This window comes from Chanodichthys erythropterus, chromosome 10 (assembly GCF_024489055.1).
Source record: "Chanodichthys erythropterus isolate Z2021 chromosome 10, ASM2448905v1, whole genome shotgun sequence".
In the NCBI taxonomy this organism is placed as follows: domain Eukaryota; kingdom Metazoa; phylum Chordata; class Actinopteri; order Cypriniformes; family Xenocyprididae; genus Chanodichthys; species Chanodichthys erythropterus.
This window is the reverse complement of record NC_090230.1, coordinates 20,076,090-20,098,382: the sequence shown is the minus strand read 5'-3', so window position 1 is coordinate 20,098,382 and position 22,293 is coordinate 20,076,090. Positions and strand designations below refer to the sequence as shown.

At 35.6% G+C, this 22,293-nt stretch overlaps 2 protein-coding genes across 7 annotated transcripts; one reads left to right on the top strand and one right to left on the bottom strand.

The window, feature by feature from the left end:
• The first annotated feature begins 329 nt into the window (after positions 1–329).
• Positions 330–10,650, top strand: atrip (ATR interacting protein). Of its 6 annotated transcripts, none has more exons than XM_067396448.1 (14): positions 330–536; positions 909–1,068; positions 2,288–2,364; positions 2,549–2,719; positions 2,820–2,935; positions 6,364–6,464; positions 6,566–6,649; positions 6,734–6,860; positions 8,196–8,846; positions 9,204–9,346; positions 9,422–9,513; positions 9,591–9,677; positions 9,834–10,092; positions 10,262–10,650. In XM_067396448.1, the coding sequence occupies exons 2-14, from the start codon at positions 921–923 to the stop codon at positions 10,333–10,335; spliced, it is 2,130 nt and encodes a 709-aa protein (XP_067252549.1). In that variant the 5' UTR covers positions 330–536; positions 909–920; the 3' UTR covers positions 10,336–10,650. The 6 variants fall into 6 exon arrangements, with proteins under 6 accessions (XP_067252549.1, XP_067252548.1, XP_067252547.1 ...); XM_067396447.1 differs by having other exon boundaries at positions 2,285–2,364; XM_067396446.1 differs by having other exon boundaries at positions 909–1,191.
• A 3,016-nt stretch (positions 10,651–13,666) lies between these two features.
• LOC137029236 (protein shisa-5-like) lies at positions 13,667–22,085 on the bottom strand. The gene is made up of 5 exons (XM_067398799.1): positions 21,753–22,085; positions 19,584–19,743; positions 19,211–19,335; positions 16,258–16,473; positions 13,667–15,126 (listed from the first exon to the last, which is right to left on the bottom strand). The coding sequence occupies exons 1-5, from the start codon at positions 21,811–21,813 to the stop codon at positions 14,948–14,950; spliced, it is 741 nt and encodes a 246-aa protein (XP_067254900.1). The 5' UTR covers positions 21,814–22,085; the 3' UTR covers positions 13,667–14,947.
• Positions 22,086–22,293: the final 208 nt, after the last annotated feature.

Sequence of the window (22,293 nt, the reverse complement as noted above, 5' to 3'; positions counted from 1 at the left end):
CAATGCGTGTGTCATAAGATTATTTGTTTAGTATATTTAGTACACGTTTATATACATGCTACATGCTGAAACAACTTAAATGACGTTGCATGTGTACAAACATTTAAAAAAGCAAACAAAAAGTTTTCAAACGTACGTTTTAATTTTCATTTTGCGTATGTTTTCTAAATTAAAACCAACTGGAATCGTTCATAACGCGTTTGGGCATGACTTTTGTCTCACGAATGTCTCCGTAGTGCGTGCGCTGGACAATGGACCAATCATAGTGCACCGTAACACACTGGGGCTGCGCTTTAGCCAATCATGTGAGGTTTTACTACCGTATGCGGTTTCGTCTGGCCGCATGAGTCTAGAGGCTGAGAGAGAGCTCAGAAATGCTTCCAGCTTCACAAGTTTTCTGTTATTTGGTTTATTTAGTCGTTTAGGTTTATGTTAATAGCTTAAAGTAGCACTTTATTATTGTTTTGTGCAGCATGTTGTGTGTTTGACGAGTCGTAGCAGATTAATGCAGGAGTCTGAGAGGGACACTGAAGCAGGTAATAATAAACCTGAGCACTTTACCATAGTTTTACTATAATAAACCCAATATGTGACTCCACAAGACCATTATATGTAGTTTAGGCATTATTTTCCGCCTTTGGCTGGAAAATAACTGGATTTGTAGTATTTCCAGATTGTCAGTTACATTCAACGGTTTTTTAGTTTACACTACTGACATTGTACATACTGTATAATATATTGGAAAAGGCTACTTTGCTGACCACAGTGAATAATTGATATATATATGTATGTGTGTGTATGTGTGTGTGTGTGTGTGTCCTGTCAAAAGTTTGGACACACTACAGATTTTTCATTTTCTTCATTGATAGTCCATAAATATTAATAATGTTTTATCGATTTCCCAAAAGCATCTCATTGACATGGACTTCCCGCCAAGCAAGAGACTGAAAGGTCATCAGGTGTCAGCTGGACCCGACCCATTTGACGATGACATTGATTTCACCCAGGATGACCTGGACCAGATCGACATCATCGCATCCCAGGCCATCACAGGGGACGTTCAAAACAGTGGGTCAAAGAGAACATTTGGTTCTGTGTTCGCTTGCACTGATGAGCAAAGCAAAGCACCTGTGAGATCCGGACGAAAAACATTTGCCATCGGAGACGGCTGCAGCAGCAGCACATATAACAGTAAAGAACCTCAAAGAAAAAACGTGTTTGGTTAGTATAGGATGTTTTGGACACATGTTCCACAAATCTTTTGTTTCTTAAACAGTCCCTCTGTCTGCTTTTGGGATGAGTATTTTGTCTTATCACCCACTTTGCATAGCTCATTTTTGCATTATTTGGACTCTGGATAGGTTAAACTAAAAATTTCACAGAGCAGATTTATAGTAATAACAGCAGCTAATTATAATTTATTATTATTAATTATTTAATAATATTTAATTTAATTACAACAATATAATACTATAACAATAATATTTAGTTTATTATTAAATTTAATGCGTATTATTAAATGTAATTATCATGAGTAATAATAATTATTATTGAAATATATTATAAGTCTTAACAGTTTTTTGCATAGTTAATTTTTGCCTTGTATAAAATGCAATATAACATAATGATTTAATTTGTTATTAAATTAAATAAGTATTGTTGACATTAATAATAATAATAATTATTGAAGTATTTTAAATGTATTTTTTGTTATCATTCTTTTGAATAGTTCTTGCCTTATAAAAATCCTATAAAACAACATAATGATATTTTTTGGTTATTAAATTTGGTTATTAAATTTTATTAAAAAAAAGTATTATTATATAATTTTTTTATTACATTTATCATTATTATATAATTATTTTTGAAATATTTTAGTCTTATTCCTATAGTATTTTGCATTGTTAATTTTTGCATTATAAAATCCAGTATAAAACAATAATTCAATTTGTTTTATTAAATTATTAAATTTGATTATACTAAATCTTTTTCAGTTGAATTTATTGTTATGTTGTTATTTTTGGGATCGATTTTGTGAATTTATATATTTTTATATATATATATATTTTTATAAAATAATTATAAATATAATTATAAAAATTCACAAATATATATATATATATATATATATATATATATATATATATATATATATATATACACACACACACACATACACACACACACACACTATATATACAGTGTGTATATATATATATAATATATAAAAATATATAATTTTTTTTTTTTTTTTTGAAATGTAACCAGTTTGTGTCTCCCGCAGCAGATGGTCATTCCAGTAAAGATGGAGAAGATCTGTACTACAAGCAATTGGAGGAACAGCAAGCAGACCTGAAGAAAAAGGTGTGTTGTTCTACGCAACATGCAGTTCATTTGTTCGGTTCATTGTAGTTTATATTTACCCCTTTTTCCCTGAACTCCACTTTTTAGACAAGGTTTCTTACACCAAAACAGTCCTTGTTTATTTTTTCATGATTTAGGATTTAAAAACCAGTTCTCATGTGTCTGCATTCCTGTTCACACTCAGCTGAAGGAGGTAGAGGAGGAGATCCTGATGAAGAACGGAGAGATCCGAGTCTTGCGGGACTCCCTGAAACTGGCCAATCAGGAGAAGGAACAGCAGCGGCAGACTCAGCTCGCCCTGGAGAAAGAGAAAGCTCACGCTCAGAGCGAACGGGAGAAGGAGCTGTCCAGGAAGGTACGGCACACGAGTTTGACTGACATCCTCACGAAGCTGGATGTAATTGGGCCGATGTAATGGTTCATGTGAACTCCTCGAAATGCCTGATTTACCGCAGGTGCAGTCGCTGCAGTCAGAGTTGCACTTTAAAGAAGCCGAGATGAATGAAATGAGAGGGAAACTTCAGAGCGCAGAGCGTGGAGGAAAGCAGCCGGGCACACCTGCACGAAACATGTAAATGCAACATTGATTTTTGTGTGTCTTCCAGAGAAATTGGTTTTGAGTAGGGATGCACCGATACCGATACCACTTTTTCCAAAACAAGTCCGATACCGATACCTTCATTTTTAGTACTTGCCGATACCGAGTACTGAGACCTGTATTTTCATAGCCTTTTTAAATTTTTTTAAATATTGGGCAGAGAAACCAAAAGAATATGAATCAAATTAGTTGGTTAGCAAATACATATTTCCTTCAGTTATTTTCATGCCGCCTTATGCCTGTTAAAATGTATTGTAAGAGGTACTGTTACTTTCACTGTTTATATTATTGCTCTATCATATTTTATCTTTAATTTAATAACAAAGTGAATATTTAAAGCTGCTCAATGATTAGTTTTTTTTTTGTACTAGCCCAGCTGGGCCAGTGGTTCAAATTTTTAGATAACAGTGAAATATAACAATTTTCAGTTACAGAAATTGAATGAAGTAATCAAAAGCAAAATAACACTGCATAGTCTTCACTGCATAAAACAAATCTAGATTAATCATTATTAAAGTTACAAAAGTCATTCAATCAAGAGAAGCGAGTTATTTTCTCTGTCTTTTGTTGTTAGATTAACATTGAGGACAAAGGCTGCTGTCACTTTAAGAGCCGCACGGATCCAATATACAGTTACACACTTTTTCTTTCTTAACCATTTACGTTCACTTAAAGGTCCAGTGTGTAAATTTTAGGAGGATCTATTGACAGAAATGCAATCTAATATACATAACTATGTTTTGAGTGGTGTATAAAGACTTTACATAATGAAGCGTTATGTTTTTATTACCTTATAATGAGCCATTTCTATCTACATACACCTCGGGTCCCCTTACACCATTTTGCGCCGGCATGTTTCTACAGCAGCCCTAAATGGACAAACACTCTACAGAGTGCGTTTTTTATTACTATGCTGTTATTGTTGTTCTTCGCTGGTGTTTTTAGAGGCAGTGTGCATCGTCACTACGTTGAATACGCACAGAAAAAGAAGTAGTTGTAGTCATCTGGTTTATTAGAAGCCGAGACCGTTCTTTGTTAGAAGTAAGAAGAAAACTTCATTGCTTGACTGGCTACTCTCTTCTGTCTCAGACGACGACATTTTTGTCCTGTGTTGGCCACCATAGTTTCTCTATGTGCTTTGAAAGGGAGGGGTGAGCGGTGGAGTGAGCTGTTGGTTTGGCCCGGGTATTTCTCATATGTCCTGAAAAGTGAAGTCACGGGCTCTTTGATCGCCCCCTGGAGGCTGGATGCAGTACAGGTCATAAACACTGCCCTCTCAATGCAGTCGAATGAGACTTCAGTGAAAACTTAAAAATAAATTCTGCTTCAAATAAAACTTTCTGAAAGATGGTTTTGGTCATTTAAGGTAGTTGTTATCACACTGATATATATTCAATTGTTCGTTTTTGTGATGATTTAGATTTTAGCTAGCAATTTGATGCTATAAAAACGGGGCGTGTCGTCAAGTTGATTGACAGCTTGTCTGAGGACTGTCAGAGCTTCGAGGGGAGATTGAAGATGTATTAACTAACTGTTAATTTTCGATTTCTTTGTTATTTAACACCAACAAAATGAGTTGTTCAGCAGTAAACTGTACTAACCAACGTACAGGATCTGACGGATCACTGAACCTTTTTCTGTAACATTAAATATGGGTGTTATAAGCTAATTAATAAACGTTATTAGTTAAGATAACACACCTAATGTTAACCATGTCGGGAAAAAGCAGGTGATCGTTATCTGGCAGTTGTTTATTATTTTTATGGGTATAAAATAATAATTAGCAGGACAAAACTAATGATAGCCTACTCTAATTACAGCAATCGATCTCCTGTAACGTTAGTTGAACTTGATTTAAAATGGCAGGACCGTTTCTGACGATTTAGAGTTGTTTCTAGTGGCATATTATATTGATTTTATCTACTGAATTTGCTGTCTCAAAAATATTATTGCTCTAGAAACAGAATAGCCTATTATTTTATAGGTAGTATTTTTAATTGTGTATAATTTATATAGTCTATTTAAAATACATGAATGATGACGCAGTCGTCTGGGCGGAAGTTTGATACCGCTCCACTAACGATTCCTTCTGCGCATGCCCAGGCTCCAAACTTTTTTTTTTTTTGACGTATTGCGTAACGTGTCAGCGCCCATTCATCGGCCCATTTTGGCTTCAGTTCAATACAATGGAAGGAAGCGGTGTCGCGTCCATCTTTGTTTACAGTCTATGGTTTGGCCGTTGGGTTGGCTAGATGCTGCTAAAACTTAACACACTGCACCTTTAAGACATAACTGACTGTTTCACAAGGATACTTGCCTATATGGGCATTTTGACATTTTGTGCGAATTTGTTTATTCAAGTGCAAGAACACATGAAAGAGAATTCGATTTAATAGGCTATTCACGAGCTGTCTGAAAGGAAGCTTTCTGGGAGCGCACTTTGGATGTTTACACACAAAAAACTTCATGTGATTACTGTACCGCCTTCCTGTAACAGTTTTGGGAAACACTCGTTATGCATACACCATGTAACAGTTCATGTTTTTACTTGCACACATGATTGATTTAGTTTTCGTTCAATTTGCTATTGCCATATCCGACCGAATTACAAACTTTCCAGCAATATCTGTGAAAAAGGGATGTGATCGACAGGCTTGTGCGCCATTTGTTTATCTTGTCTGCTTGTGCACAGCAGCTATAGCATGAATATTTAATTAGTTTATTATTTTGTTAATTAGATACATTTACTTCATAGACACCCTTCTCTGATATCTCCATTGTGCTGTATGTTTGCTCTGTTGTCTGTGTTTCTTTGTCACAAGCACTGTACTGAACACACTGTGTGGTATCGGCTGTTGGTAATGAGTACGAGTTCACAAGCACAGTATTGGGCCCGATGCTGATACTGGTATCGGGGCATCCCTAGTAATGAAAGACAATTGTTCTGTTTTCTGCACTGTTACAGCACTTACATTTACAGCATTTTTTTTAAGCATGTCTCTTTGCATGCACTCCACTCCAATGTATCATGTTATACTGGATATGTTTAATAAATTAGATTGGTAGCACTTCACAATAAGGTCTCATTGTTTCACATTAGTCCATGCATTAATTAATATGAACTAAAAATATATACAGTAGTTTATACTGTACATTTATACAGTAGTAGTATTAAACAATACAGTAAAAAAGTATCACTATTACTTATTTTTATAATAATGATACTTAATATTGTTATTGTAAGTATTACTGTTAAATAATATATTATTTATTTATTATTAATATCAGTGATCATTGTTACCATTATAATTCATATGAATTATAAATAACATTTGTTATTTATTAAAGGGTTAGAATATAACCTGAAAACTGCAGTTTATTTATTTGTTGTGTTAACACAGTATTCACTCTCCTGCGAGTCGAGCGTTCATGACTAAGGAAAACTTCTCAGCTGAGCTCTCCAAAAAAACATCTCCTATCAAAAAAGGACATTTATTTGAGGGTATGGATTATTTCCTTTTGTTTTTATGCACATTTCCTGTCCTGACGTCTTTCCTTTGTTGCTCTATCCTCAATATTTAAATTTTTTACAACTCTTATCAGATGGGAAACCAGCGCAGTCCAAACGTCTCCTCACAGAAGAGCCACAATTAGACCGAACCCTCAGATATGACCATCAACAGGAAGGTAACGGCTGATCAAATCTCTTGCATTTATCTTCAGTCTGTTCTCTCAGTGTGTTGCTGTGAGTTTGTGTTTGTGATACTGTAGGCTGTGTGTTATTGAATCTGCTGCTGCAACAGCCGTTGGATCCGAGCACTTTGGGCCTGTGTCACCTGCTGTCCATCAGTCCTGCCGCTCTACCAAACATCCTGTCACAGCACGGCTACGTCAGCCCGTAAGTATCAACAAGCCCCGCCCACTGGGTGGGTTATCCCATTGTGTCCTAAATGTCCTGAAACATGAAAAATAAACTGTAAACATTGGTTTCCACTGCGTACTGTTTGTTTTGTGAAATCACAACGTTAATCATAAGAAATGGAAATTTCCATTGCAACATTTGTAAATATTGGTATTTTCCAATGGAATGTTTGTACAATGTCAACATTGGAATTGCTAATCAAATATACTTAAGTCACATGATCAGAGATATTTTGGGTTCATAAACTACACTATACAGAACACTTCACCTCACATTTATTCCAGATTATTAAAAAAATAATAATAATTAAAATATTATTTGTTGTATTTTATTATTGTATTTTTATTGCTGTTGTAGCTTGTAGTATTAATTTTTATATCATGACATGCTTTTTTATTTTAAAACAGTATTATTTGTTGTATATTATTATTATTTATTATTAAATAATATATTATATATTAATGTATAATAATATATTTAATAAAGAATATTGTGCAATGTTTCTTCTTATCATTAATGATAATTTTTTACATTATGACAATTTTGCATGCAATTAAAATTGTATTTTATTATTTATTATTAAATTAAATATAATAATATATATATAATAATATATAAAAAAAAGTTTTATTATTATTATTGCAATTAGTAGTAGTAGTATTTATTTTTCCATCATGACATTTGTTGTTGTTTTTTGCATTTTAAAAACAATTATTAACATCTATTTTATTATTCATTATTAAAGTAAACATTATAGAATATTGTATTAATAACAAGTTACAACAATAACAATTATTGTTGTTGCTACTAGTGGTAGTATTCCTTTATACATCATGACATTTGCCTTTTGATTTTAAAACATTATTATTAAAATATTATTATTTTGTTGTATTTTTTAAAATTATGATAATTTTTACATAATGACATTTTCTGTTTTCATTTTAAAACATAATTGTTGAAATATTTGTTGTATTTTATTATTATTATCTATTATATTAAATATTATAGAATAATGTAGTATTATTATTATTATTATCATTACTAATAAATTATTCGTTGGAAAATATGGGGAAATCCTGAATTTTAAAGGCTTTTTTTTTTTAAGATTTTGAGGCCCTGGAAAACTTGTGTAAATGTGATAGTTATTTGTGGAAATATATGTATATGTATATGTGTATGATCAAATAACTATTAGCATTATGCCTATTAGTATAAGTAACTGTTTGTTAATCGTTTACTTTTATCTTTAAACATCCGTGTGAAAAGTTTGGAATGTTGTGATTGTGAATAGTTTTCCCCCCTTTACTTCAGGGAATCATTGGCAACTTCCAGCACATCCTCCACAGAATTCCGATGGATTCATCGTCCTCAAGCTCGATTTCACCAGCTGCAGAGTCTCGCTATGTCCGCTCTGACTGCCTTAACTCTCCAGTCCCCTACGAGTGTCCCATGTAACCCAGATGCTGCTCTCCAAACCTGCCCCGCCGCGGTGCACTTCCTCCCCCTGCTCACCTTCCACATCAGCACATACTGTCAGTCGCTGGAGTCCGTCGAGAGCTCTGCGAAGGCCTCGCTCCACGGAAGCTCCTTGTCGGGATCTTCCGACTCCAGCCTGGCCTCGAGTCTGGAGGATTCTCTCAGCAGTCAGGAGGAGTTCGCCCTGGCGGCCATGAAAGCTCTCTATCACATAGTGTGCTACAGCAGTGAGGCTTTGGAGATGGTTTTGTGCCTTCAGGATGGAGAGATTTGCCTTAACCGGCCGCAGTGTTCGAAGAATCTCCTCAGCGTCTCTGAGCATCTCGCCGTGGAGCCGCAAACCCAGCTGCCTCTTCTCACGAGGCTCCTACAGCTGGCCGATCCGGCGTTCATTACCGCTGCTGGCCAGAGGGAGGCGCTGCTGAGCACTAGTTTGAAGACTCTCAGCATGCTGGCCAAGAGAGCGCAGGAGATCCAGCTCTTGAGGTTTAGTATATGTATCTACATGAGTGGCATGTATATATTCCCATTTTATAGTCTGATTCTGGCCCTTAATTTACATTTAAATGACTGAAAGTAGGTAGAAATACTGTGGCAACATCTTAACCCTGTAAAGCCTGACATAAGAAATCAGTCAGAACAATCTGCTTTTTTGAAATTTAACTGTTTATTGAACCTTTAGACAGTCTAAAAAAAGTTTGCATATATGAGCAGTTGCTGATATTTATATGGCCAGAAAGTAAGATGAGATTCTGATAGCTAGTAATGTAAATAAGTATATTAATATCATCATCATTGACTTTTATTTACCAATTAAACAGCCATCTGATTTCTCAAATGTAGACTCCAGGTTGTCATGTCGAGTCAAGTGTTGTCCAAATGCCTGACTCTGGAGACATCCTACAGAATAGTCCATCTGTCTGTGAGATTTCTGTCGTTTATCATCTATAATGAAGAGATGGCCACTAAACTCTGCTCACATGAATGTAAGCGTCTCTTATCATTTCATAAAGTGTATTTTTGTTGGCATGAGTTAAAACAAACCCTCCCTCTTCCCTCAGATCCATGTCCTTTTCTCAAAATATTCCAGTATGTCACCTCTAGACCGGATAAATCTGCCTCAGAAGATATGTGGAGTCGTTTTGATCTTGAGGTGATTTATCTTGCAGTCTTTTGTTTTGAAATGTATTATATAAAAATGGCGTTAAAAAATCTGGTTCCTGTCAACAGGTCATCCGGTTATTAACCAAACTGTTCACACAGAAGGCCGAAACATGGACAGCTTTTTGTGAATCATCCTGCCAGTGTATTAATGAGGTTTGATTCAGACATAAATACTAAAACCAACAACTTTTCACACAACTGGACAAAATGACTACAGAAGCACAATGGAAATGATCATTGTTCTTGAGTCTTTCATAACATTAGAGCAAAAATGTCTGGTACTGACCATACTACAATTTCCATTTTCAGGTGGTGCGGACGATCGTTGTGGTTTTACACAGGCAGTGGCTGAAAACAAAAGGCAGAGGAAGTCAAACGCTGTCAAATCGGACCTGGACGAGTCCTGGATTACAGGTACTGCGAGAAGCTCTGATGTTACTGCACTGGCTGCTGTTGAAGGACACGTCCTTTTCCGAACACTGTCTGGACGTCCTGCACATGTACGATCAGGTCATTCCCGCAATCAGAGACACGTTCCGTCTGGTCCCAGATCTGTCTGAGAGCGAAGGTGGGTTCGCATCTCTACATTCATTTAGAATAATTGATGCCAATGTCATTTTGATTGGCTAACTAACTTAACATCTGATGTAGAACATTTACCATCCTTGAAGATATTTGTCTTTAAATGACTTCATTGTGATGTATTAAATGTTTATTATATTGTTGTTTCACTGCAGAACTGGCTCTGGAGGAGATCTGCAGATCTGAAACGGAGTACGTTGAAGACATGGATATGGAAACGGGCTCTTAATGATCAAATGTAAAGTCAAGTGTTGTAATGGAAAAATGTTTAGTGTGTGTATCGCAGGTGTCCCCTCAGAAACATTCTGTGTTTGTCTCGTGTCCCCAGATTTTGTCATTATTTTTAAGACTGAGCACTAATGACCTGAATTAAAGAATTCATTCTATATCAACTGAGGTATTTTAATTCTTTATGTATTACAGTTTTTATAAACCGAAGGATGTGTCAAAATCATTTTTTGTGATAATAAACAACGAACGACAAATACTATAGAGTAATATATTGGGGTTCAGCTGTGGAGACCATTACATGAACAAACAGGAAAACGGGTCTCGTTGCATCCACTTGTTGGAGAAAGTGTTAACAGAAGTGTGAACTGATAGTGATATATGGACTTTTTATAGGTAATAAGTTATCTACTTTTTTTATTGTTGGCGTTTTATTCAATTTTAATATCTGAATGTTAGAAGAAAAGCAAATAAAGAAACAAAAACATTGATCTCAATTTGCATATACGATAGACACCTGTTATCCTCATCTCCTTTGAAGGCATATTTAGTAAAACGGCTCTATCCACCTTATTTTTCAGATAAGAGCGGATGCGGCCGTTTGTAAATTTAATGTGTCTGGCTTCCGGTGTCGCTCGTTTTCAGTTATTTTTAGCTGTACAAAACCGCTCGTTATGCTGCTTGATATTGTAACTATTGTTTCTTACCATAATATTTTAATGTATTGTCTTCATAAATATAAATACGCCGGTTTTACAGTTGAGCACACCTTGATATTCTTCTCGTTATTTCCCTATAGCTGCTAATAAAGGGGAAGTTTTGTACATTCACATAAAACACCTTACTTCCGCATAGAAAAATAAGGTGGATAACGTTAGTTCACAAAGGCGAACCGGAAGCAATGCAACCTCTTTTTACAGAATACAGAAGTTTAATGACCAGCTAACATTATCTTGCTTATTACAGGGCTACTCACTTAGTAATGGACTACTTTTCCCCCGGCATAGGCCTACATTTGTGGATTATACACTGACGACGATTTAACTCAAATCAACATATCACAAAACAATTGTGCCAGCAACAACACGAAAACAACATTACTGTAAAGTCCTCTGAGGTAAATTACAGTCGATATAACTAATACACAAAATGGCGCCCGTTTGTAGAACTGGCGCGGAAAGACGTCGAAGTAGCCGCTGTTTTAGCGTTGCTATTGACGACGGCGAATATTAGTAAATAGGCTTGTTCAACTGAAGCGGAGCTGCACAGACCGATCAGTGTATGATATCAAAGTACCTAATATCTCACAGCTGAATCTAGAGCTGAGTTAAGGTAATATATGTACGTAAACGGTATGTGACGACGAAGAATGTGATTTCCAGATGCTATACCACATGGCAGGTAATTTCCATCATGTCCCAATGGTATTTTTGGCGTGTAGCTTAAGTATGCAATTTTTAGTATTAGTCAACAACACATGAGTGAACTCACTTCCTGTCAGAGCTGGGTAATTACTTATGAATTGTAATCAGTTAATGATTACAAATTACATGTCAAAATTTGTAATCAGTAATATAATCTTAGATTACATATTTTTGATAACGTAATCTGACTACTTTTGGATTACTTTGAATATTTTTGTGCTAACCCTTATTTGATCACATACAGTTGCAAGAAAAAGTATGAACCACTTACAGAATCTGTGAAAATGTGAAAAATTTTAACAAAATAAAGGAGATAATTCAAAATGCATGTTATTTTTTATTTAGTACTCTCCTGAGTAAGATATTTTACATAAATATGTTTACATATAATCCACAAGACAAAAAATAGCTGAATTTATTAAAATAACCCCATTCGTAAGTATGTGAACCACTGTTTCTTAATACTGTGTGTGGTTGTTTGTTTGTTTTGTGATGGTTGTTCATGAGTCTCTTGTTTGTCCTGAGCAGTTAAACTGAACTCTGTTCTTCAGAAAAATCCTCCAGGTCCTGCAGATTCAGTTTTCCACCATCTTTTGCATATTTGAACCCTTTCCAGCAGTGGCTGTATGATTTTGAGATCCGTCTTTTCACACTGAGGACAATTGAGGGACTCAAACTCAACTATTAAAAAAGGTTCAAACATTCACTGATGCTTCAGAAGGAAACGCGATGCTGTAAGAGCTGGGGGGTGAAAACTTTTGAACAGGAGATGTCCACATTTTTCTTATTTTGTTTAAATATATATATTTTTTCATTTAGTACTGCTCTTCGGAAGCAACAGAAGATACTTTCATGTTTCCCGGAAGACAAATTAAATACAATGTACCTTGATCTTCAAATTCCAAATGTTTTCACCCCCGACTCTTAATGCATTGTGTTTCTTTCTGGAGCATCAGTGAATGTTTGAACCTTTTTTAACAGTTGAGTTTGAATGCCTCAATTGTCCAAAGTGTGAAAAGACAGATCTCAAAATCATTCAGTCACTGCTGAAAAGAGTTCAAATATGCAAAAGATGGTGGAAAACTGAAGAATCTGCAGGACCTGGAGGATTTTTCTGAAGAACAGAGCTCAGTTTAACTGCTCAGAACAAACAAGAGACTCATGAACAATCATCACAAAACATAAAAACAGTCATAGATCATCCAGGTAACCACACACAGTATTGAGAACCAATGATTCACATACTTATGAATGGGGTTATTTGAATAAATTCAGCTATTGTTTTGTCTTATGGATTATATGTAAACATCTTTTATGTAAAATATCTTACTCAGGACAGTACTAAATAAAAAATAACATGCATTTTGTATTATCTCCTTTATTTTGTTAAAATAATTCACGTTTTCAGATTCCGCAAGTGGTATACTTTTTCTTGCAACTGTATATTGTAGGATAAACTTGTACTATTTTGACAGATACAAAGAAAAAAATATATTCTATTCACCAACAAGAGCCTCAACAGATTCTTTTTAAAGTGCAATGTTTGGACAGTTAATTCTTCAAAATACTACCACTAATGTACCTGTTAGAGTTTGATGATAGTAACACTGAATAAAACAAAATCACATCTTATGATTTTAATTTTAAGTAAGTATGTTTTATGTCAATTTAGAAAATGGCAACATCACAAAAATATTGAAAAAACATGAAATTCACAGCAATATCACTGCTACACCAAATATTTCATCTATATTTCATATACTATTATTACTTCATATATACATTTCATATATATTTCCCCCTCACTGCCAGAAAAAGTCTAAGAATCACTAACGTATATAAGCAGCAGGTTTATTAGGAAAAAAAATATATAAACATTAAAAAAATGAGGAGAATCAATGAACTGTGAACAACTTACTGCCATTGTGTAAGTAATATGTAATCCATAAAAAAGTAACTAGTCTGATTACGAGTATTTTAAAAAGTAGTTTACTCTAATTACAAGTACTTGATTTTTGGAATATGATTAGGTAATCAAGATTACTACCCAGCTCTGTTTCCTGTACAACATTTAACTTCCCCTGTGTAGGTCAATTGTTTTTCCAAAAATGGAAAATCTGACTAAAATGAGAGAAATAATGTTTGTAGGCAGAGAATTTGACTTTAACAAAGTGATTCCAGCACAATTTCTTTTTATTTGCAGTTGCAAACATGGAGATGCTCGAGTAAACATAAAACACTGATTAGTTGAACATTTAATACAGCCACAAACGAAATCCCAAACACAACAAACACATCCCAAAAACATGACCCAACACATCCAACAGGAATCTGTGGAAGACTGTAGATAGGGATGATAAAATGTGAGCTAACTTCATAACTCGGAAGAGCGTGTCGACTTTCCACAGAACTAAACAAAGCAGTCAAACAACATCTTAGAATTTCACCCTCTTTCTGACCTCGAGCGATTTTATTGTTTAAATTGATGAAGTCATTTGGCTTCCAGACAGATTTATGGACATTCTTCCTCACAGTGATATTAAAATGCTTTTCCAAACGCTCAAGGAAAGAGAAAGGGAAATTCATGAAATGTGTTGACGCCTCCTTCACTAACACAGAATTTCTGCAACAAACAGAACCCAAATTCCATATAATTTTCCAAACACACAGTGATAATGTTATAGTTAAAGTGTCCATGTGTAATTTGCTGCATAAATAAGGCATATTCTGGATCTCTGTGCATGAGAACAATGTTACAAACATTCACAGATGCATAAACCTGAATGGTATGTAAATTGTGAAAACATCTAAACAACATGCAGCCGTTCATATTCACCAACTGATAAAAGTGTCAGTATTTTGTGCAAATTCCCAAAAGAAAATTAAGCTGACGGCATTTCAAGATGAAAAACAAAGATATTCCCTTTTGCGCACACAAACAAAACGAAAAACTAATATGGCTTAGAGTCACAAAGATAAAATATATATTTATATAAAATGAAGTGTAAAAGGCAAGTGTTAGGAAAACAATGCTGGCACGCAAAAAGACTTTAAAGCGTTCATGACAAACATCGATCATTTTATTCCTGACCCAATTAGAATATGCTGTCCACAGTAGCTATACAATGCACAATTGTAAGAGATCTGATCATGGAGAACTGCATAACCATCAACAATTCAGCTTGTGGTTTAGTAACCGGTCTTTGGTGGCTCCACGTAGGCGGGGTTGTATGCTGGTTGAGTCGAGCTGTAGTTTGTTGGTGGGGGAGGGTGAGCGAAACCAGGCTGAGCTGGTGGTTGTATGGGGTACGCGGCCTGCCCACCGTCATACGCAGCCTGGCTGTAGGGAACAGGATATCCTGGTCCTCCTGCAAACACACACAGTTACAGCTCCACTTTGAGTCAATGAAACCTATCCAACACTTTGTTTTGCCTTTTTTCGATTTCAATGTAGAGCGAAACTAAAATGCAAATTCCAACAAGCAAATTTAAACCCTAACTGGGCTGAGTAAATACATACCGTTCAAAGGTTTGGAGTCAATAAAACAGCATCAAATCATCATTAGAATGATTTCTGAAGGATCATGTGACATTCAAGACTGATGCTGAAAATTCCGCTTTGCATAACACAAATAAATTACATTTTAAAATATGTTAAAATTGAAAATAGTTCATTTAAATTGTAAAAAATATTACCGTTTTTACTGTGTTATTGATCAAATAAATGAAGCCTTGGTGAGCTCCTTTTAAAAACATCAAAAAATCTTACAGACAACAAACTTATAAACGGTAGTGTAGCTAAAAACTCAACATTTTTCTTCCTTTTGGCGATATGAGAAATCTCAAATATGTGCTCTGAAATTGTTTAAAAATACATTTTCTTCATTTCAACCAGCCATTATACACAACTAGATTAAAAAATCTTTAAATGCAACAACTAAAACAGTTTGTTAAAGTTATGAATCTAAAGCTAATTAGTTTTAACAGCAGTAATTACCAGCAGATATTTTACTAAAACACTTTAATGACATTTTTGAGTGAAAATGCAAACAAATCATTTTGAATCGATCCACTGAAACAATCTGAACTGATCCAAAGAAATCATTTTTGCTACTGATGCTTTTAAACATTTCTCTTAATGCTGTCATTCTCATGACACCAGTCATGAGACAAGAAAGGATTGCAAAACTTCGTAATGACACAAAACTGCAAAATCATTATGTCCTGGTTTCACAGACAGGGCTTAGCCTAAGCCAGGATTAGGATATTTAAGTAACTTTTATAAATGTACACTTGAAAAAAACATCACTGGTGTGCATCTTGAGATAAAACAATGACACTGACATATTTTAAGATTTTAAGTTAAATCAGCTCAAACATGCACTTTAGTCTGGGACTAGCTTAAGCCTTGTCTGTGAAACCAGGGGTACGAATGTTCGTACTTATCGCCCAGCCCTACAACTTAGGCTGACTAGACTTTTTGCTGTGCAAAATCTTACCAGCTTCCTGATATGGAGGTGGGGGTCCTGCTACGTATGGCTGTCCCTGATATGGTGCAGTCGGCATGGGTTTCCCTCCATATCCTGGTGCCCCGCTGAACCCAGACTGGGGTGGTATTATGGGCTGGTAAGGAGGGTACTGACTTCCGTGGACAACGGGCTGCTGAGGGTATTGAGTGGATACGACTGTAGTTGTAGTTGTTGCTCCCATAACAGCTGATGAACAAATCAAAGGAAAAAGATAATGGATAATGGATGAGTTGATGCCATAAGATGTACATACATTGCTGCAAGTAAAATCTTTTTTTTTTAGTCATCCTGGCTGATATATAGGTCAGTCAACTTCTCTTCCCAACTTTGAAACACTATTTTGTTTTTAAACTGAATGAATAAGGGCAGCCTGATAATGTCTGCAACCGCAATCACATGCTGCAATTTCTTTCTGGCACGATTAGGTGGCTAAATTTAAGATGGACTAGATAATAACTTCCTGTTGTGTCTTAATCATTAAAAAGGCTGTTTAAAACTAGCAGTACATATATATCAACTAAGATGATTAATCAGATATTTGTTTTAATTTTAAATACATATGTAAAATACATATTTCAGTTTCTTCAATTTGACACGCAAATAATTTAATTGTGTTTCGTAAATATCAATATTATATTGGCAATACTGCTCTACTGATATCAACATCGACCATATTGGCTAACATTGTTAAAAATGGTAAATTATATCTCAATTATAAACAAAACTTAACAACCCTGAATAATATGGTTACAGAAAATAAAACAATCCACCCCGTGAAGAAATGCTGTTCTGCAACCTCACGTACACCCAACAACATACTTCCAGCCAGGGATATTATAGCTAACTACAACCATAAAATCAACTTTAACTGAAATAAAATAACATTTATACAACTTTTTATTTTCAGCTAGTTGCCAGGGCAACACGTTTATTTACTTCAACTTGATGTACTAAAATAAAAGACATTTAAAAATAAACTAGTAATAACAAAAACAAAATTACTAAAACTTTAAGATGAAAACAGAAAATAAAAGAATTTCATTCAATGCCACATTTCGGTTTGCCTAAGGGTACGTTTACATAACAACAATATGGTTAAAATGGAAAAGTTTGTCCTTTGAGTTTTCTGCGTACCGACACCATTGTCAAAACGATCCCTATTTATACAAATCCGTGAAAATGACTAAAAACACTGTATTGTGCTGGCAAGCCATTAGATGGCGATGAAACATTATAGACTGAACATGTAATGCACATGTGCATGACAGCATCGTTTTCACAGATTCCTGTTTTTGTTGTTTACATGGAGACTTTTCAAAAACTTGCACTTTGAAACCTGTTTTCAAAAGTTTGCATTTTTAGGCCACCAAAACGCTGTTGCTATGTAAATGAACGGCCAAAACCCATAAAAAGTTTTCCATTTTTAGTTGAAAACGGTGTCGTGTAAACGGCCCCCAAGTTCTGTTTGCTAGTTTGTTTCCATAGTTACTCATGAGTTAAACACCTGTTCTTAGTTCTGTTGATTACTCTCTATATTTAAGCCCTTAGGGGCCGTTTACACAACACCATTTTCAACTAAAAACGTAAAACTTTTTATGCGTTCAAAAAGCACGTTTTTGAAAATAGCGTCATTATTTGTAGCAGATTACAAAAATGCGAATTTGTCATGCACATCATGTGTATCACATGTTCAGTCTATAGGCGTGTAGTTTTTCTTTACAAAGAGACATCGCCATCTACTGGCCTGGCATGAATAATACAGTGTTTTTACTTGTTTACGAGGATCCGTGTGAGCAGGATTGTTTTGTCAACATTGTCGTCCGCAAGTGAAAAACGCAAAGGTTGTCCGATTTAAGTACATCATTGTCATGTAAATGTACCCTTAGTATCCTCAGTTCTTTGTTCGGTGTCATCTGTAGTTTATGTGGTTGTGTTATATTAAAGACTGTTTGTTATTCCTCACCTTTGTGTGATCATTACAACCACTCCCTGACAGTATGTCAGCGATACTAAAAAAAACACTGCATCTAGCAGAAAACGGATAGACAGGTTGACAATTTCAGTAGGTCAGTGAATTTGATGAACACACTTTTAAGTTCTTCTTAAAGGGATAGTGGTGCACTCAAACATGAAAACTCTGACAGGAAAGAATGTTATGAAGTTGAGACGCCAGCTGTCTTGTGACTATCATTAACCTCTTTCTGTAGCACATGGGCACTCACTCTTCCTGTTTGTGGTTGCTGTGGACACAGTGAGTCAGACCCAGAATGCTCCATTATTCAGTTTTTCCACATGCAAAAGTCACATTCCAGCATTTGTATCATAGGCTACAAGGTCAGAGAAAGTATAAACTTGTGGAAAATGTTTTAAAACATTTCTGCCTTATTTTACACACACAGGTCAGTCAGATGAAAACACATCCAGAGCATGTTTTGGCCCAAAATTAAATGAAAAACTTTACACTTTGTATAAAACCAAACATTCTCATTATTATAATATGTCCAAACCTTGACATTTGTTTTGTAATTCCCACTATTCTCTATTATATTCATTTTTTCTATATTATATTTATATAACAGATTATTTAATGATTTTTTTTTATAACAGACTATATTATAGTCTAACTAGTATAGCATACTACACTAAAATAGTATAATATGCTACATTATGATTTATATTATTTACATTTCTTTATTTAAATTGGCATCAACTGCCATGATGTATAAACTTTCATGGAAATAATGTCACAATGATGGAAATAATATCACAATGAATAGGTCTGTGATGAGTTTTATAAGATTTAGTTTGAGAAATTGCCAAATTTATTTTATAGGCTTCACATTTGAATGTGAAATATGACATCCTGAAAACATAAACAAGAATAGATACAATTAAAAAAATATATGCAAGTGTAGACACTTACGTCTGGGTTTTCTGCACATTTTGTAGAGGCAGCAGCAGGGGCAAACGCAGCAGACGATGAACATAATGATGAGGATCACAAGCCCCGATATTGTCACGCCAATAGCGACATACTTATTATCGTTGCTTTAGGACAGATTATGAAAAAATAATCACATTAGAAACACGCTCAAATATGACCACTCATATCTAAATACTACAGATCTGTGGCAACAATATAGACTGTTTATCTGACCAAACAAAACTGGTGATTGTGTTTGAGAAGTCATTATTTTCTAAACCTTGTTTGGTGAAGCTAGCAGCACAGAATCTGGAGATGTCAGTACAAAACTAAGAAAGCCATTATTTTTCATGAGACAAATAAAACTGCTCACAAAAAACAGTCTTCTTGTTCATCCTCGGATAACTTCTTCCCTAGATCGGAGCAGCAGTATCTGCTATCACACGTCCCACAGCAGAATTGAAAAATCCCACAATCAATGGATGGCTTAAAAACACCATTGCTGGTGAAGTAGCTTTTGCAGTCATCATCAGCTAAACAAAGCAAAAAAGATGAGATAAATTAGACACATTGGCCAAAAGCAACTTTATAATAAATAGATGAAAACCACCCACAAATGAAAACCTTGCTATCGATCTTTTACTCCACCTCAGGTCGCTCAAACCCAAGTAGCTATGGCAGAGTCAACTGAAGCTATTGTATGCCTTCAGAAGACTTTTTAGAGTTTGACACTGTAAATAATAGGGATGTCCTGAGCCGATCTCAAGGATCGGTATCGGGGGCCGATTAAGCATTTATTTTAACTGAACGGTAACGTCTATCCTAAGCCTGATCCTTTCATTTATGTCAGCAGTAGGTGCAGTATACACCTTCAAGTGGGTTTGCCAACCATCACTAAAAGGAAAAGAAGAAGCTCAAATGCGCACGTGAGAACCAATGAGGTCTGTTCGTTTTTGTAACAAATCACTCAAAAGTCATTGACTGCATCCGAAAAATTAAAAATGCTGCCTTCGGAGACTGTATTCCATGAAGGCATCAAGCCACATCTGAATCCAAAGTTAAAAACTGTAAAAAAAAAAAAAACGTGGTCTCTGTAGCTCCGAAAACGGCAATAAAAACAAACCGGTGCAGCCTGGACTACGAAACATAATAAACATGCTCCAGCCAATAACCGGCAAGAATGATTTTAAATGCGCGTTCATGACTGTTTCAGGAAGCACGGAGGGGAGGGGGAGGAGGAGGAGGAGGGAGGGTCTAGCTAGCCTCTGTTTTGTTTGACAACACTTCGAACGTCAACAGGAAGTTACTCCACCCAGGATCACTAGCTGTATCCTTCGCTGCCTTTGATATCCCACAATCCTGTGCTTTCCATTCTGTGAAAGTTGCGGTTTCTGATCAGTTTGTGTCTAAATGTAAGTTTTTGACCAATGTTTTGGGACGTCTGCCTTAACATGCACATCCCATTCTTAATCCATAGGGTTTAATATGGAGTTGGCTCAGCCATAGCAGCGATTACAGCTCTTCTGGGACGGCTTTCCGCAAGGTTTAGGAGTGCGTTTATGGGAATTTTTGACCATTATTCTAGAAGCGCATTTGTGAGGTCAGGCAGTGTTGTTGTACCCCTGCCCCTGAAAAACTCTCCGTACCTGCCTGTATATATAGGCTACATTAGATTGACTTTAATGTACTTGAAGTTTGCAACAAGGACTAGGAAAACAAGTATCTGTTCGGGACTTGGTATCAGCATCAATATTCACTGACTCAGGGGCACAACAAACTTGTTCTGGACATCCCTAAATATCCATGCTTTTCCTCCTGTATGTTAAAGAGCAACATAAACTTTCTGCCTAACCTCTCCATAAGTGTTTCATGGAAGAAAATAATATGCATTGGATGAGTGTCAGTAAATTATGACCTTTTTTTAGTAACTAATATACCTGTAAGCTGTTGCATCACTCGTTGTGAGCAGATTTTAGACCAAAAGTACAGGGAAAAAATACATGTTTTCAAATCTCTGGAAACATGTTTAGTTTAATAATGATAAAACATTCAACAAACACAAAACAAACAGAATCTGCATTCGATAATTCAAAAGATTACAAATAACATCTTTATTTACTAGACAATGGTTGCGAAGACAACAAACCCTGCTGAAAAAAATCAATAGAAACCATCACAGAATTTGTAATGGTTTGTAATGGAAACCATTAGGATTTCTGTAATGGTTTCTATTGTTTTTTTCAGCAGGGAAGGAAAACAACTACCACTAAACTACACCATAAACCATAAAAACTGACGGGGAAAGTCACGCGTGACAAATAAAAATTATACATGATTCAGATGACAAATACATCGCAATAATTCATAAAATTTAACTTCTATAATCACGAATTTTCATGACATGCAGCCGCATACCAAGTCGTGTGTTTGTTTGTCTATCAAGATAGACCCAGCTTGACAAGACATCGGTTTACCCGTACAAACCGTCGATAAGAACCAGTTTTAACGCTAGGTATTTTCGTTAGGTGTTTTATACACTCACCGACTGTCGCCGAGAATATTCCCGCAAACAGGACCAGAAGAACCGGGACGGTGGACGCCATTCCCCTTGAAGAGAGCGTTAAATGCGGATGTTGTAATTTGAGCAGACGCCTACAGCCGTGGAATGAAATCTTGCCTCGGGTAAAGAAAGCAAAAAAAAAAAAAAAAAAAAAGCCCAGTCCGGTTTAACTTTATGGTTTAACTCTAAACCACGAGACTGCTATAGGCCTGTGACGTCTAGACCATAAACACAGGACAAAAGATGAACGTTTTCATGTGTAAAACCATAAACAACATTCATAGACGATGTTGGACCAACAACAATGGGAATCTCTGGCTGAATAATGGACCGGAATTGTGTCACAATATGTCATCTATAATTTAAATGCCCCTCCCTCCCATGTGGGAACCTTTTTTATGTGAAACGAAAACGAAACGAAGTCCACTGGTGTAAGGATGCTGGTCAACTGGAAACCAGCTATTTTCAAAGCTAGTTAGGGTCGTTTACCTCACTATGTTTATGTATATGGTACTGACACGCA

What these genes read in the sequence shown, in the direction of transcription:
- LOC137029236 (XM_067398799.1), bottom strand. Translation starts at nt 21,813, where the DNA reads ATGGCGTCCACCGTCCCGGTTCTTCTGGTCCTGTTTGCGGGAATATTC. An exon ending in GAACAAGAAGACTGTTTTTT is followed by an intron (nt 19,336 to 19,583) that starts GTGAGCAGTTTT and finishes TCTGTCCTAAAG; the next exon opens with CAACGATAATAAGTATGTCG. An exon ending in AATGTGCAGAAAACCCAGAC is followed by an intron (nt 16,474 to 19,210) that starts GTAAGTGTCTAC and finishes TTTGTTCATCAG; the next exon opens with CTGTTATGGGAGCAACAACT.
- atrip (XM_067396443.1), top strand. Translation starts at nt 921, where the DNA reads ATGGACTTCCCGCCAAGCAAGAGACTGAAAGGTCATCAGGTGTCAGCT. An exon ending in AGAAGGAGCTGTCCAGGAAG is followed by an intron (nt 2,720 to 2,819) that starts GTACGGCACACG and finishes GATTTACCGCAG; the next exon opens with GTGCAGTCGCTGCAGTCAGA. An exon ending in GGCACACCTGCACGAAACAT is followed by an intron (nt 2,936 to 6,363) that starts GTAAATGCAACA and finishes GTGTTAACACAG; the next exon opens with TATTCACTCTCCTGCGAGTC.